The sequence below is a fragment of the Zea mays genome, chromosome 6 (assembly GCF_902167145.1).
Source record: "Zea mays cultivar B73 chromosome 6, Zm-B73-REFERENCE-NAM-5.0, whole genome shotgun sequence".
Classification (NCBI taxonomy): domain Eukaryota; kingdom Viridiplantae; phylum Streptophyta; class Magnoliopsida; order Poales; family Poaceae; genus Zea; species Zea mays.
This window is the reverse complement of record NC_050101.1, coordinates 13,720,201-13,736,638: the sequence shown is the minus strand read 5'-3', so window position 1 is coordinate 13,736,638 and position 16,438 is coordinate 13,720,201. Positions and strand designations below refer to the sequence as shown.

Here is a 16,438-nt window from a genome sequence, read left to right as displayed (position 1 = left end):
CTTGATGATTAGTGGGTTGTCGCCAGAAAGAACGGAAGTTGTATGTTGCGTAACCAGTGACATGGTGGGTAATTTTCGTATAGCTTCATGAGGAGATATAAAAACAGTATTTTTGAAGCACCCTCTAAGGAACTTCATGAATTTCATGAAACAAGCCTCTAGTTTCGATTTTTTTAAAACTAAAGCTCGTGGAGCTGAGCCTGTTTGGGTTGAAGAAGTTAGAACGAAATTGAAATTCTTGAAGCCTCCCAAATAAGACCTTAAATGACTGTTCTAGAAATTAAAAAGAGTAGAAAAATATATATTTTTACATCATACTCCCTCCCGTTCATAAATATATGACACCATTAATTTTTAAAAAAACTTTGATCACTTGTCTTATTTTAAAAATAATAATGAGTTATTATTTATTTTGTTGTGATTTTTTATTATTATTTAAGGTAGTCTGTGTTTGATTTAAAATTTATATTTTTTTAATAAATATTTTGAATAAGACGAATAGTCAAAATTTTTGAAAAAAAGTTAATGGTATCATATATTTGTGAACGGAGGTAGTATATTAGTTTATATTATTATAAGAGTGCATATACATTGCGTGCGTGTATACGTACAATAATACATATATTGGTTTATAGTATTAGTAGTATATGTACCGGGAGAAATTCTCTTCAACTGGCTGCAGAGAAAAACAATCTCTGATCATTGATTGGTGCAGAAGTGTAAATCTGAAGCAACCTGCTTTGCAACCTGCAGGACCGCTTTCTGCAACCGGCTGTAGAGATTTTTTTCCCCAAAAAAACTGTACACGTCACGACCCTAGCCCTCAGCCTGCCTTCAACCTGCGGCATGCTTGGATTGCCAGCGCATATGATCTGCGCTTGAGGGGGGAGACCCACCATTCCTACCAGTTTCATTCACCGTAGCGTGCAAACCCCGGCAACCTGCCTGTCATCAAATCCCATCGCCTAACTGAACCTGAACCTGAATCTGGTCGTAATCATGGGTAGCCGATGTAACTGTGCACCAGTGTCTTGGCCGGGATCACAACGGTCTTGCTAAGCACGAAGAGCACAAGGGTCAGCTCGAGCATCAGGATGGTGTTCAGGAACGCCCGGTCGACGATCCAGCCAAATATCGTGATGCCGCCTGGGTTGGCCAGCAGGTACAGCACTGAAAATCAAGCAGAGAATAAGCCACTAGAACGATATGGATATTGATGCATGGTTGAAGATCAAGTGCCACCGGAGGCTACTCACCAAGCGACTCCCTCTTGTGGTACGAGGACATGTAGGAGGCCAGCTGGGCCGTGCCGTGGGAGCTGCCCTGAACCGACGCGCTGTCCAGGGACTCCAGGTCACTCCCCGAGTAGTCTCTCAGGAACAGGTGCGCGGGGAAAGGCGCGAGGTTCCCGGAACTGTTCGGGGTGGTCACGTAGGTGGAGTCGGTAGAGCACGTCGCCAGCGCGTGCCACCGGCTAGCCAGCGCAGCGATGTTCTGAGCTCGGTGGGAGATCTTGGCAGCGGCGTGCAGGCAGAGGACGAGGCCGACCACCTGAACCACCGAAGACACCTGCGGTACAATACAACAGGAGACGGCGCGCGCTCGTGTCGTGACTCGATCGATCTTCGCACCACACATTATTATAATATATGCAGCATGAGACACTCACAGCGATGTCCCCTCCGTTGGTGAAGTTGATCGGCCCGCTGTACGCCGTGGTCTTGAAGAGGATGGCGAACTGGCCGGCGGTGACGGAGAGGAAGAGCAGGAGGAGGAACACGCGGAACCTGTGGCTGATCTTGGACAGGTTGTGGCGGAGCTGCAGGTGCTCCTTGAGGTACACAAGCGGGTCCGCGTCCTGCTCCAGCAGCTTGCCGTAGTCGTCGAAGTGGATGACCTGCAGGCTGCACACCAGGTTGAAGAGCATGCAGGACGACAGGATGATCGTCGTCAGGTACGTCCACGACGCCACGGACGCGAACAGCACCGCGCAGGCCCTCCAGGTCCAGGCCGACGACGACCCCTGCTGCAGGATGTGCGCGAAGCGGGAGACCTCCCGGGTCACCTTCACGGCTAGGCACGGCACTATCCACCACGTCAGAGTGCGGAAGAAGTCCTGCGGTGGTGCCGGCATTTGGCAAGGGGTTGCAAGTAAACACACACTTGTCAGCAGGAAATCAAAATGCACCAGAATCGTAGCTGTAGCAACAAAGCCAATGAAATGCTGTACGTATATTTTCCTGTCCCAGACCCCCCCAAATCGCCTAACACGCGCCTCCGTGCATAAACAGTAAACAAAGACATGTCGGCACAGACACAAGTTGAGTACATGAGCTCCACTCACATGGGAACATGATGAAAGGAGGCAGTCCCCATGTATAGAGCACATAGGTAACTGAAAGAAGAAGCCACTTCAGTCAGGACAAAGCCAAGGATCCATCCAGGGGCGCCACAGAGTAAACAAGGGATTTTGGATTTGTGGTTCCATTCGTTATGGTCACATGACTAGACGTCGATCATCTCACAGTCACCAGACATGTATGCCCTCCCCCCCTCCCTGGCTCCACATGTCAATGGAACATGGAACATAATAATAAATTTCTAAAGTGGCAAACTGGCAATCAACGATGGAGTAGACATGAGGTTCCAGTAGAGTAGAAGCTGCTAGAGACTGCGACACGCAAGCATCCAAATAAATATTATAAGCACAAAATGGCAGCCTGATCCTTAATGCTCCTACAACATTCGATTTGAACTTGCTCCCAACACAAATTCAAATACTCCTATATATATAAATCCGAAGCAGGAGTGCGGGGGAACCTTGACCTGGATCCTGGCGACGTACTCCTTCTGGAAGCGGATCCGCATGCCGAGGTCCGGGTCGACGAAGAGGAACCTGCGGAGGCCGTGCACGGCCACCTTGCGCGAGACGCAGGCGAGCGCAACGGCCGCGGCGGCCGCCTGCGAGAGCAGGACGCAGACCTCGAACACCTCGACCTCGAAGTCGCCGCATGCGGCGGCGCCGCCGCGGCACGGGGAGAGCGCGACGGCGGCGGCCGGCAGCGCCAGGCCCACGACGGCCAGCGCCGAGGCGGCCGCCGCCACGCCCAGCGGCGTCGACGCCGCCAGCCCCGCCGCCGACAGGAACGCCTCGAGCCGGCGCAGCCACCGCGAGAGCGGCGCGTCCGCGGCTGCGCCGGGCGCGGGATGGGGCTGCAGCAGCGGCGACGAGATCGCCGCCGCGTGGTTCGTCGGGGTCGGGGTCTCGGCAGGAGCCCGCGATGGCGGCGGCGGCGGAGGTGGGCGAGGAGGGTGCGGCGGCGCTGGCGGCCCCGCGAGGTCGTCTGCGGTGGGGGCCATGCGGGCCGCGGGCGGGAAGGAAGGAGCTGGGCTCGCCGGAGGAGGGTCAGAGGTGGTATAAAATAAACTGCCGGCGGTTGAGTTGAGGGGTCGACGGTCGACTGGTCTGGTCGGCACGAGAAGAAGTGGACCTTTTAAGACTGGCGCTCAAGGGCCCCACGGACCCACTAGTTGGAGTGCCAGGTGGGTCGACTTGCGGGATCTGTGCTTTGCGTTTGGGCGTCTGGGGTCGGGGGGGGGGGGGGGGGGGGGGGGGGGGGGGGGGTTATGCGGCAGCATCGCACTCGCACGGGACGGGAGGCACAGGCAGGTAGCTTGCGGCAGCGCTGATTGCACGTGGCGTGAGGGAGAGGGATGAAGGATCCCGCGTGGCTGAGGTGCGCGCGGCTTCCCGACGGCAGGTGCAACTGCAACAGCGCCAGTAAAAGCAACTCGGCTCTTTCCCGTCATTACGCGCGAGAGAGATGGCGGCGATGGCCGTGCAGTCGATTTGGGAGAGACGGCGAGTGAAGGCGCAACGTCTCGTGGTGGTCGTATTCGGATGCAGAGATGGCCCACGCCTCGTGGCTCCACCGACCTGCGCAGCGCGCTGGCTCCAGCGAGGATCTCTAAAGGGTCCTCTACCCTAAATAAAGAGGACAAAACGGTCCTCTATTCTCTCCAGCAGCGTCCTCTAAACGGCCCTCTATATTTAGAGGACGCTGCTGGATTCTCTCTATATAGAGTTTCTCTAAACGGTTCTCTATATATTTGAATACTTTAAATAACCGATTTAGCAAAACTAAAATATGCACAATACATTTGAGAGTATGACAAATACATATGTATAAAAAATAAAAATAAAAAATGTCTCTAATATAGGTATTTGAGTATAGAGGACGTAATTTAGAGGATATTGTTGGAGAGGAATGAGATATAGAGGATAAAATCTTTTAGAGAAGACTGTAAAAGACAGATATAGAGGATGAATATAGAAAACGTTGCTGGAGACAGCCTAATTCCTCATCTTGGAAAGATCGATTCAATCTCTTTCTTTTTTTGCACGCAATATATATATATATATATATATATATATACACGACAGCACTAAAATGCACCTGGGTGCATTCTCTATATTGAATGCACCCAGGCGTAATATATAAATACACCCCGATCAAGCCTCAGCGCGCCCTCGGCCGTCCTGTTCCCGCGCCTCCCTGCCCCCCGCCGCCGCCGCGCGCCTCCCTGACCCCGCGCCACTCTATACCCCGCAGCCACCGATCGCATCCCTGACACCGCGCAGCCGCCGTCTACTCCTTCCTCTGATCCTCTAACCCTAGATCCATGGCCCCACCGTCGCTGCCGCACCTTGAATCGCCTCGATGCTCCTCCCCTAATTCCTTGGCGATTGTTGTGGCTGGAGGTGCTGATCCGATATTGCCGTCTCCGATTGCGACAACGGGAGCGGGTGTACGCGGCGGATCAGGTGATCCCTTGCATCACAAAACGTTGCTGACGCCACCGCCTACAATTCCACCTGGATCGCTGGTCACTTCTGATGCAGCCCAGCTGTTCCATCCGGTAAGAAAAAAAACAATCAAAAATTGTTGCTCCACCGTGCATGGTTTGTTGATTTTCTGTTGCATCGTTTGTTGCAAACTTTAGTCTCTGTTTTTACTCATTGATTACAATTGCATGGTGTGTTTGTGTTCCAGTTGCAACGTTTTTTGCTTGTTGATTGCAACTAGGTGTATACTCTAATTGCAAACTTGAGTCTCTGTTTTTACTTATTGATTACAGTTGCATGGTGTGTTTGTGTTCCAGTTGCAACGTTTGTTGCTTGTTGATTGCAACTAGGTGTATACTCTAATTGCAAACTTGAGTCTCTGTTTTTACTCATTGATTACAGTTGCATGGTGTGTTTGTGTTCCAGTTGCAACGTGTTTTGCTTGTTGATTGCAACTAGGTGTATACTCTAATTGCAAACTTGAGTCTCTGTTTTTACTCATTGATTACAGTTGCATGGTGTGTTTGTGCTCCAGTTGCAACGTTTGTTGCTTGTTGATTGCAACTAGGTGTATACTCTAATTGCAAACTTGAGTCTCTGTTTTTACTCACTGATTACAGTTGCATGATGTGTTTGTGCTCGAGTTGCAACGTTTGTTGCTTGTTGATTGCAACTAGGTGTATCCTCTAATTGCAAAACTCATGATTGCGTGTTGTCCTGCAGGATGCAAACATACTTGATGTGTTTGTCCCCAGGGTGCAGCAAACATTTGATACAAAAGAAGAAGTCTACCTCTTTTACCTTGACTATGCAAAATTGGCTGGTTTTAGTGTCAGGACAAAAAGGACTAGTAAAGAAACCAGACACTGGGTTTGCAACCGTGAGGGGTTTCTGAAGCCAGGTCAAGAGAATGAGGAGCCTATGACAAATAAGACATCGATGAGAATTGGTTGCCCTGCTTATGTGAAGGTGAAGGAGGACAAGAAGCGCAATATTTGGTATTTTCATCATGTTCAGGAAGCACACAATCACAAACTTGAACCCTCACCAAGGATGGTGAGATATATGCATTCTCATAAGCAGAGGGAGGCAGCGTTGGATGACCTGTTTGCAATCATGTCAAAGAGTGGTGTGCCAACACAGGCAGCAATGAATGTAATGTCAGAATTATTTGGAGGCCGTCAAAACTGGTCGTTCACAGAGAAAGATGTCCATAACAAGTAGGTCATAAAAAAAACTGACATCATATCTTTGTGCGATATATTGACAACATCTTCATTTGTTTTTTCTTTTATGGTACAAGAAAGCTGAGCAAGCAAGGGAGGAGAGAGATGGTGACATGGATAAACTGTTCCAATTTTTCAGGGAGTGCAAAGAACACAATGAATACTTTTACTGGGATGTGGATTTTGAACCAAAAACAAATGTGCTTCGGAGCATTTTTTGGTGTCATGCAAGTCAGCGTGCAGAATACAAGGATTTTGGGGATGTAGTCACATTTGACACAACACACAAGACTAACAACAAGCATATGCCGTTGGCCATGTTTGTGGGTTGCAGCAATAATTTGAAAAATGTGTCTTTTGGCCAAGCACTTCTTCGGGATGAAACAATAGACACATTCAGATGGCTTTTTGAGACCTTTAAAAGTTGCATGGGTGGTCAGCAGCCTTTTGTGATTCTTACAGGTATGCTTTGGCTACAAAAAAATGCTTGTCACATAATTACTGCTGTGTTGTTGCAACTGTATATTTGAAGATGATTACAATATTTTAAACTGCTTGATTGCAAACCTATTGGGGGGTTTTTTTGCTGATTTTTATTTTTGACACACAAATGAAGATGCAGCGATGAAGGAAGCAATAAGGATTGTGTTTAACAAGACACAACACCGAAATTGTCGATGACACATAACCAGAACATGGGATTATGAACTCGAGGAGCTGTACAAATTGCACAATGATAATAATCTAAAGGAGAAACTGCAGTCCCTGATAAACTATCCTCTGGGGCCCACACAATTTGAGGTGGAGTGGAATAAGCTGGTGGATGAATGTGGCATAAGAGAACACCCTGCAGTTGTTGCATTGTGGCAGAAAAGGAAGAGATGGATAGCAATATATTTCAAAGGCATGTACTGTGGGCGAATGACTTCCACCCAGAGATCTGAGAGCCAAAACAGGGTTTTGAAAGATGGTTATGTTAACAATGTGACAAGCCTGCATATATTTGCAAAGAGGGTGCTTGACTCGATTCAGCACACAGACCACATGGATGCTGGGGAGTCACACTACTCACAGGTATTTGCCCACACCCCTGAATTTTTTGGTCTGATTGTAAAAAAACTGTTAAATATAAATGATTCCAACTGCTGGTGTGGTGTGATTGCAACTACTGTATAATTCTACCCAAATATCTGTTAAAAAATGTAAACAAAATGATTGCAACTACTGTTGTGTTGTAATTGCAACTGCTGGTGTGGTGTGGATGCAAGCACTGAATAACTCTGGGTAATTTTGTTAAGCAAACAATGATTACAACTGTTGTCTGGTGTAATTGCAACTGATGGTCTGGTGTGATTGCAACTTATATATAACTATGCCCAAAAATTGGTTAAAAAAACAATGATTACAACTGCTGTCTCGTGTAATTGCAACTGCTGTCTGATGTGATTGCAACTGCTGGTCTTGATGCAGACTGAAGTTGTCAGAGCCTGCAAATCAAGATTTGATGAGCAACTCAGCAGGGTGTACACCAGGGCTGTGTACAATGAATACAAGAGGGAATATATTAACAGCACAGCTTTTGTGATAGAGCCTGATCCGGGAGTGGAATGCGGTTACTTGGTGAAACATGAGAAAGGCGATGGGACATTTTGCTGGGCACAACACGCATTCAAGGTGGTGGCTGACAAAGCAGCAGGCGTGTATAAATGCGAATGCATGCAGTGGGAGCATACAGGTGAGATGAATTGCAACCTCGTTACATTAACAAAATTAAACATTGATGTTCCTGCATATTTACATCCAAATTGCAACAAAAAAATGCAGGTCTGTTCTGCATGCACATAATAAAGGCATTCACCCACCTCCAAGTCCAAAACATACCTGAAAAGTACATTCTGAAGCGATATACACGTAATGCAAGATCTGTGGTTCCGTGGGACCGGCACGATGTGAGTGTTGGTGGTCAAAATGAGACAGAGCAGTCAAGGTTGTCGAAGCTGCTGCCAAAGTTAATGCGACTGGGAAGAGCGGGAAGCAAATCTGATAGAGCATACACTGAAACTATCAGGCACATCGACATGATAACTCCTGGGATTGAGCTTCTACGAACAGCGGAGATTGGTCCGATTGGTCCGGACGAAGCAACAAATACTGAGTTGCAGCAAGATGCAGAAGGACGGCGGAATATTGGTTCCATTGCACCAACACAACAAAGTTCTGACAACAATATAGAACCTGTTGTGATGCCAACTGGACCTACACCACCACCGGAATCGGGCCTGAATCCAGATTCTGCAAACTGCCTCACTGATCTAAGATTGACTGAACCGCCAATGTCGCGCACGAAGGGTAGGAAGTCTACCAGTGGGGCTAAATGTGCTAAAAATAGTGTGGAACCTGCTAATCCATACAGCACATATAGTGGTGGTCAGGGCATAAGAGAGTGCCAAACCTGCCATGTTAGGGGGCACTATAGCACAACATGCCCTCAGAACCCAAACAGAAGCAGTGCGGCCGAGAATAAGGACAAAAAAAGAAGTGCGAAAACTATAGGTTGGACTCCAAGAAAAAGAGGTCGCCCAACAATAAAAAAAGAACTAAATGGGAATCAAGATGAGGCACAGAGTGAGGGGGATGATACACAGCAATCTGGGTGCACTATGGCGGTGCAGGAGTCAGCAGCACACGCGGTGATTGCAAGAATTAAGAGGGCGACAACTTGCCATGTTAATTACCAGGACGAAAGTGATTAAGGATGACTATGAATCTGACTGAATCTCCAATGTAATATTTCAATTTTATCTTATTTTATAACTCTGTGTAAGTTAAACTAAATAATGACTGTGTGACTGTTCGGAAATCAGTGGACACACATGACCAACCAATTGCAACATCGTAGTTGCGCTGATTGCAACTGTATGTATACACTGAATAATACATGAATCTGTGTTATCTGTTTACGTCTCGACATATAATTAAAATATATCTTGTTTTATTATCATATAACAGTTGCTACTACTCATAAACAGGTTTGCAAAGTTTGTCATCATGCTGGTTACCAAACATAGAAATAAAAATGAGTGGTCATGGTCAGTTGCAACTACGATTACAATTTCAGTTGCAACTGTAACATATACGCTGGTTGCAACTGCCTCATATGGAAGGGCTCCACCTCGCCGGTGGGTACAGAACAAAAACATATACATTGGTTGCAACTGCAATGGCTGGGATTTTTCAAACAAAATTGGAAACTGCAGTTTAGAGTACGATAACAACTATATGAATAGACCAGTTGCAAATGGAACCAGTGCGCTGGTTGCAACCTAAACAACATTACTGGATTGTTTCTGGAGATAACATAACACAACTGATTGTTTCTGACTACTGCATAACACAACATATTGTTTTTGCATGAATCTAATTGTTCGACTGACTACTATCCCATTCAATTGGCAACGGACGACCACCAATTCTAAACTTATCAAGCGAACCAGGAATTTCAGCTTGGTTCAAAGGGTGGAAGATCTCGTAATGCAACAGCTCACATCTGTATATCGGGCCCTTGAACTGCAATGGCATAAAACATCATAATGGTCAGTGACTATATTATGATGCACACATAGAAAACACACAAAAAAGCACCAAAACAGATATAAAATCAGTTGACAGCATGGCTAACCGGATTGATTTCCTTGGTCATTTTGTCCCCATCATAATATTCCATGTACTTCCATACAAAAAAAGACAATCGCTTTGACCTGCTTGCTTTGGCACATCAATAAAAGGCCGCCTCCACTTGCTAACTCTGGGTAACTTGAGGTTGGAAACTTTCTGGAAGGCTGCATCAATGATTGGGATTTTGGCAAAGACAGCCTTGTGCCATTCTTCCTGATTAGAATAATTCAGGAAGTAGTCGTTCGAGTCCAGCACATCAATACGCTTATGGATAAAATTGAAGCAATATACAAAATAGTGAGCACCATCTTTGATAGGGACAAAAACCTGGTGCAAGGAAGGAGTAGAAAACTAATTACTAAAAATGGAAAACATATATGAAAAAAGAAGTTGCAAGAAAAAGTATAGACAGTTGCAAAGTATGTGTCCTGGTGATTGCAACTGTAAATGATGGAAAGTAAAAAATTGTAGGTATGAAAAAAATGGGTTGGAGAAAAGGTCTGCTAACCAATTTTGCTCTTGACAAATCATAGTTTTCGCACTCAGACATCAGATGATTCCATACATATATGAATTCTTCCGTCTCAGATTTATCAGCGTTGAGTACTGCTTCACACGTTGATACATTGAACTGTATGTGTTTTCCAGTTTGGAGAATAAATAAAAAAGAGAAATGATAAATGATTAAATTAGTTTAAACACATAAATGCAAGACAATATACAAAAAATACATGGTTTTGGAGAAGAAACTTACATAAAAACCAGTGGTCAGAAACACTCTGTATCCACAAGAATCAACCTTGTGCACAATATCATCATGTCGCATGCAGTGCACGAAAAAGTCTATGATTCCTGACTCACCAAGGGTGTCATTAGAAAAAGATGTTAAAATTTCCTCGTCAGTTAGTCCAACAAGAAGGCCAAACTCCAACAAAATTCTCCTGCATCAAAAAAAAGAAAAAAACATATGGATTAGTGAGAAGAACAGTAGAATGTGCAACTGCTGGTGTGCTGTGATTGCAACTGTTGGTCTAGTGTGATTTCAATGTACTGATTAACTCTGGGAAATTCTGTTACACAAATATGATTGCAAACTACTGGTGTAGTATAATTGCAACTAGTGTGTTGTAATTGCATGTACTATATAACTCTGTGAAATTCTTTTTAAATAAAAATGATTGCAACTTCTGTTATGGTGTGATTGCAACCACGCATTAGGTGCGATTGCTACTGCTATATAAGTAACTAACTGTTCAAGAAAAATAATTGCTACTTGGTTAGAATTGCAAAATAAAAAGTAAATAGCAATTGCAACTTGGGAAAAACAAAAAAAACCTTTTCGGCTCAGGATCAGATGCGATCTTCCGCCTAAGTGCAACAGCCTTGGCCAGGGGTATCTCAGGTCGATTACGAGGGATCTTGAACGGGGATATGTACTCCCTAGGCTTCTTCAGCACTCTATCACCTAGGCGCTTGAATATCATCCTTTGAAACTCACTGAAATCAGCCTGGCCTACTGAGACTTCGTCTTGAGAAAGTCGAATTGGTTGGGTCAAATTGTTGATATCATCATCAGACTCCGCCGGGAACTGAATATCATCAAATGATGAGCTGGGTCCTGACTGGCCATCAATGCTCTTCTCCAAACTATCAATCTCAGCTTTGGCCTCCTGACGAAGCATGTTCAACCTATCCTCGTACTGTTGGCGCTGCTCAGCATATTCTTTTGACATTTGTAACTGGAACATCTTCTTTAACTTGGCAGCGGGCACCGGCTTTTTCAAAGCTTTGATGTTGTCCTTTAGCTGTTTCTGGATTGCAACCTGTATCCTTTTCTCCTCCGCTTCAACCTTCTTCTCGGCATCAGCCTTCTTCTTCACAACTTCTTCAGCTGCAGCCATTCTCTTAATCTCAGCTTCTTCGGCCTCAGCCTTTCTCTTAATCTCAGCTTCTTCGGCCTCAGCCTTTCTCTTAATCTCAGCTTCTTCGGCCTCAGCCTTTCTCTTATCCTCAGCTTCTTCTTCCTTCTTCTTCTCAGCTTCTTCAGCTGCAGCCTTTCTCTTGATCTCAGCTACTTCGGCCTCAGCCTTTCTCTTATTCTCAGCTTCTTCTGCCTTCTTCTTATCAGCTTGTTCGGCTTCAGCCTTTCTCTTCTCAGCCTCCTCAGCTTCAGCATTCTTCATCTCAATCTCAGCCTTCTTCTTCTCAGCCTCTGCCTTCTGTGTGTTGGCAACTTGAATGGACCTATCGCTCCTCCTTGAGTAAGTTATATGATCCTGGTGCAGTTGAGTAGAATAGCCAAATTAACATATTTGTATTATGAAAGTGAATCATTTATATTATAAAAAAAGACACGAATTGCATGAACAAACCTGGGCAGTAGGATGCTGCATCCCAGTGTCCCTGCTCAGAGGCTCCTCTTCTGTCTCAGGTGGTCCCTGTTCATAATATATGATTAATTGCAAGTTGGTATAGGCTATGATTACTACAATAGGTGGGGCCCGATTGCAACTATGGACTGCTTTCACATGGGTATCAGATGATCTTACCACAGGCCGTTGATCATTGCCAGGGGGTTTGAGGAAGCCTTCCTCTTGCGAACAATAATTCGTGGTGCACGAGTCGCCTGGCTATTGGGAGGGGACTGTAATTGTAGAAAAAGGGGAAAAATCATAATATTAATCAGAAAAAGGAGTTGATGGTAATAAAAAACACAATAAACTAACCTCGCCATCAATGCTTGCAAAGTGCTCTGGGGAATACATCATTTGCAATATATCATCAATACTTCGGATTGACCCACGTAAATCAGGAGGTGCTGCCAGGGGAAAGAATAAAAAATATAAATGAAAAAAAGGAATAATCAAGATGAGAGAAAACATTTTTTAAGCATGGAAGACATAGGTAGGCTTACTTCTATTCAAATTTCCCTCTTCCAGATCAATGTCATCACCACACAATGGGGTTCTCGTAAAATCTAAGCTGTCATCAAGATCTCGACCACTGCAATCCAACTGTATTTCTTCACTATCACCTCCTCCAGGTTGGTCTTCCGGTACATTTGAAGTAGTTCCTGATCCTCCATACAAATTTAAAAAAATGATTGAAAGCACAAAGTGATGTATATGGGTAAAATTGCAACTTGTATGGTGGGTGGTTGCAACAATAATATTATACTGTATGCAATAAAAAATACCTGCTCCTGCTCTAGTGTCAATTGCAACGGGACTCCGTATAATTTCTTCACCATCACCTCCTCTAGATTGGTCCTCCGGTGCAATTGAACTAGTTCCTGCTCCTGCATACAAATTTAAAAAATGATTGTAAACACATATTGATGTTTCTGGGCAAATTGCAACTTGTATGGTGGGTGCTTGCAAACAATAATATTATCCGTTATGCAACAAAAAATACCTGCTCCTGCTCTAGGGTCGTTCTTCACCTTCCTCCTGCGCTCTTTGACAGCTCGCTTCTCAACAATAGCGTCAGCGATAAGCTTCTGAATGCCAGTGTAGCACTCGTGGTGAGCTTTTGCCATAAGGTCGCGGGATATTGTTGAATACTTCACAGCCTTCTGTGCGTACGACTGGGCTTCACTAGTGCTTTCATCAAACGCCTTCAAGATGTTCAGCGCATCTGACTTCCTACCCATTCCAACTAAATCAGTAATACTCTGACCAAAAGAAGATCTAAAGCTAGGGTACTGGTAAAAGACTGGGGGTTGGATATTGAAGGAAGCATGACCGACGGGATCATGGGATGTGCCAAGCACATCAGCAGATGTCCCAGTAGGTGCTGCTGTTGCTACTGGGACAAATGATGCTGCTACTGGGTTAGGTGCTGCTGTTGGATTAGGGACTGCTACTGGGGCAGGTGCTGGTACTGGAGCATGTAATATTGCTAGAGCACCAATGGGGACGCCGTAGCACGTGTCAATGATACTTCTCAACTGAAAGTAAAAAAAAACAATGATAAAATAATAAATGAATAACAAATTGCAACTATTGTGGAGTATCATTTGCAACTTACCCTGAGGTGTCCAAACTCAGTGGTCCCAGGAGGAACATCTCCCCTGAGATCCATATTTGCTATAGCATCAATCATCTTGGAGTCCAAGAAAGCACATCGAGGGATTGAAAAAGGACTTGTGTCTAATCCATGTTGCAGGTTGTCGACATAAAGCATCTGCATGTTTTTAACATTAGGTAAAAGACACATGGGTATTTTAGGTTGAATTCATATAATGAAAAAAAGTAAACCAAATTGGCACAGGTGCAATAAGCCAGTTGAAATAGCCTCATACTAAAATTATTGCTACTTTATGAACAACATAAATTACAAAATACATGTGAATGTGTGAACTAAGTTATCATAACAAAATAAAAAAATGCCCTCAAAATTGCAACTTGTAACATATGACAGTTGTAACAGTAAACATAAAAAATTACTACTTGTGTAATTGGAAGAGTAAGTTGCAAGGGCAAAAATTGAATGTGAGTGTTGAGCTTACAGCTACAAAGATCCCGCATCCACTGATGGGTGCGTTAATGCCTTTCTCCGCAAAATCCTTTCTATAAAGACGAGCAGCTATGCTCAGCCTGTCTACTACAGCTTTGCACCAGTTCTTGTTGCCCATGTTCTGGATGTCCTGAGTGTACTTCACATCATCAATTCTGATGCGAGTGTCAGTATTGGAGAATAGAAGACACTGAAATGCTGCCATGAAAAAGGCTCTCAGGCCCAGCTCCCCATTGAGAGTCCTCTTCTGCAATCTATCAGTGATAACAGATATATTGATACCAGATATCCGTCTATAAGATTTGCCACAAATTTGCTCCCCCAGCTCGTCCCGCAAGGAACGAGCATCTGCATCAGACATGGGGGGCGGATCACTGCCAACGTTTGGTAACTGCAAAACACACCAAACACTGTGTTCGGTGATTTGAATCTCTTTCCCACCACCAATCTCTAATTTCATTGTTTCTGGGTTAAGCTTCCGCATCAGCCAGCTAAGCAACTTTCTCGACAATAAATGTGGCTTGAATCTAAGCAGGCCGCCAAACCCCTTAGCAACCACTTGACTTTTCAATTCATCAGATAGAGAATTCACAAGCTTTATAAACTTCCCAGGTGAGCATCGAATAGCTCGTGTCTTAGTTATACCCTTATTTTCATCTCCACCAACAATACCAACATTGTCATCACCAGACCCATCGCCACCAGGAACAAACTCTGTGTCTTTTTCATCATCACTTTCGGCGTCTTGTATAGGAGGGACTTTCAACCTTAATCTCTTCTTCCTTTCCTTCAATTCATTTTTATCTAATTGCTTTCTCTTGTTTTCAACACGGGGAGAGCGACGGACAGCATGAGCGCCTTGCTGGCCTGTGACATTCTGATCTTGATCTATTATAAAAAACACTGAAAAAATGGGAATGAAAAAAACATGAGGGCACAAACACATGGTACAGATCTCATAACCAAAAAATTGCTAATCAACAAACTAAAACACACAGTACAAAAATAGGAACAAAAAATAGTTGCAATACACACTAATGCTGCACACATACATTAGTACTGGGACAAAATTGCAACATGTGACATAAGCCAGTTGCAACAAGACTGCTAAAAAAATTACTACTGGAACAGTTGCAACAGTGAATTTAAACAAATAACTAGTTGTATACGAGCACAGTTATAAAAGACAGTAATGATGTATGTGGTCTGAAAGTAAAAATTATACAGTTGCAACTTATGTCATGGACCAGTTGCAACAAAAGGTACACTGCAGTTACAAAAGAAGTGGAAACATCTGAGATTATAATCTAGAACACAAACTGCTTATTCAAAAATGAAATGTATCCGCATAAAATACAACAATTAATAATTCCAATCAAACGAATAATACTAGTTGCAACACTTGGGGAAAAATTGGGGTTTACCTGTCTATTACCGAAAATAACAAAACAAATCTAAAAAATGGGGACAGAGAAATGGGAGAGAGAGCGGATGCGCTTACACGGCGGGCGCGGGCGCAAACTACTCCGGCGCGGGCTACGTCGACGTTCGCGGTCTACGTCTCAGGCGAGCAAACGATTCTGACGGGAGCGGAGGATCCGTTCGCGGAAAAGTGTGGAGGGGGCCGGAGCTGGGAACGAGCGGGAGCGTGCGGGAGCGTGCGAGATGGACAAAGACGGGAACGGGAGCGAGCGCACAACGGCTACGGCGAGGGCTAGGTCGCCGGAGAAGAGAATGGATTGAGCCGTACGCGGGGGGCCAGGAAAGTGGAAAAAGCGCAGTCGGGCGCGGGGAAGTGAAAAGGCACAATATCGGTTCCGCTGCGTCGGTTCGGATGTGTGGATCGGTTGGGTCGGACCATGTGCACCTGGGCGCCTGGGTGCATTCTCTATATTGAATGCACCCAGGTATAATATATAATAACAGTATATATATATAGGGCAAGAGGAGAAACAAAAATGGATGCAACAATTGACAGTACCTCAATGCAATTCTATTCGGTGAGGACATTTCTTCTACCGATAATGAACTCATAAAAAAACGGACAGCTATTTTTTTCTTCTACTTAAAAAAGAAATCAGGAGGTCGCACTAAGCCTCTTTTTTTTCAAAAAAAAAGAACATTACTTAGGTAGTAATCCAGAAACAGTAAATAACGACCCAAACCCAAATGC

The 16,438-nt window shown here is 44.7% G+C and overlaps 2 protein-coding genes across 3 annotated transcripts; one reads left to right on the top strand and one right to left on the bottom strand.

Moving 5' to 3' along the window:
• Positions 1 to 538: 538 nt before the first annotated feature.
• On the bottom strand, positions 539 to 3,570 carry LOC103630859 (uncharacterized). Its single transcript, XM_020539717.3, has 4 exons — positions 2,827 to 3,570; positions 1,670 to 2,116; positions 1,257 to 1,569; positions 539 to 1,170 (listed from the first exon to the last, which is right to left on the bottom strand). Exons 1-4 carry the CDS (start codon positions 3,358 to 3,360, stop codon positions 998 to 1,000), a joined length of 1,467 nt encoding a protein of 488 aa, XP_020395306.1. The 5' UTR covers positions 3,361 to 3,570; the 3' UTR covers positions 539 to 997.
• Positions 3,571 to 5,571: 2,001 nt separating this feature from the next.
• Positions 5,572 to 9,032, top strand: LOC109940264 (protein FAR-RED ELONGATED HYPOCOTYL 3-like). 2 transcript variants are annotated; one of them, XM_020539715.1, is made up of 4 exons: positions 5,572 to 6,534; positions 6,689 to 7,146; positions 7,543 to 7,807; positions 7,897 to 9,032. In XM_020539715.1, exons 2-4 carry the CDS (start codon positions 6,979 to 6,981, stop codon positions 8,823 to 8,825), a joined length of 1,362 nt encoding a protein of 453 aa, XP_020395304.1. In that variant the 5' UTR covers positions 5,572 to 6,534; positions 6,689 to 6,978; the 3' UTR covers positions 8,826 to 9,032. The 2 variants fall into 2 exon arrangements, with proteins under 2 accessions (XP_020395304.1, XP_020395305.1); XM_020539716.1 differs by having other exon boundaries at positions 5,572 to 7,146.
• Positions 9,033 to 16,438: the final 7,406 nt, after the last annotated feature.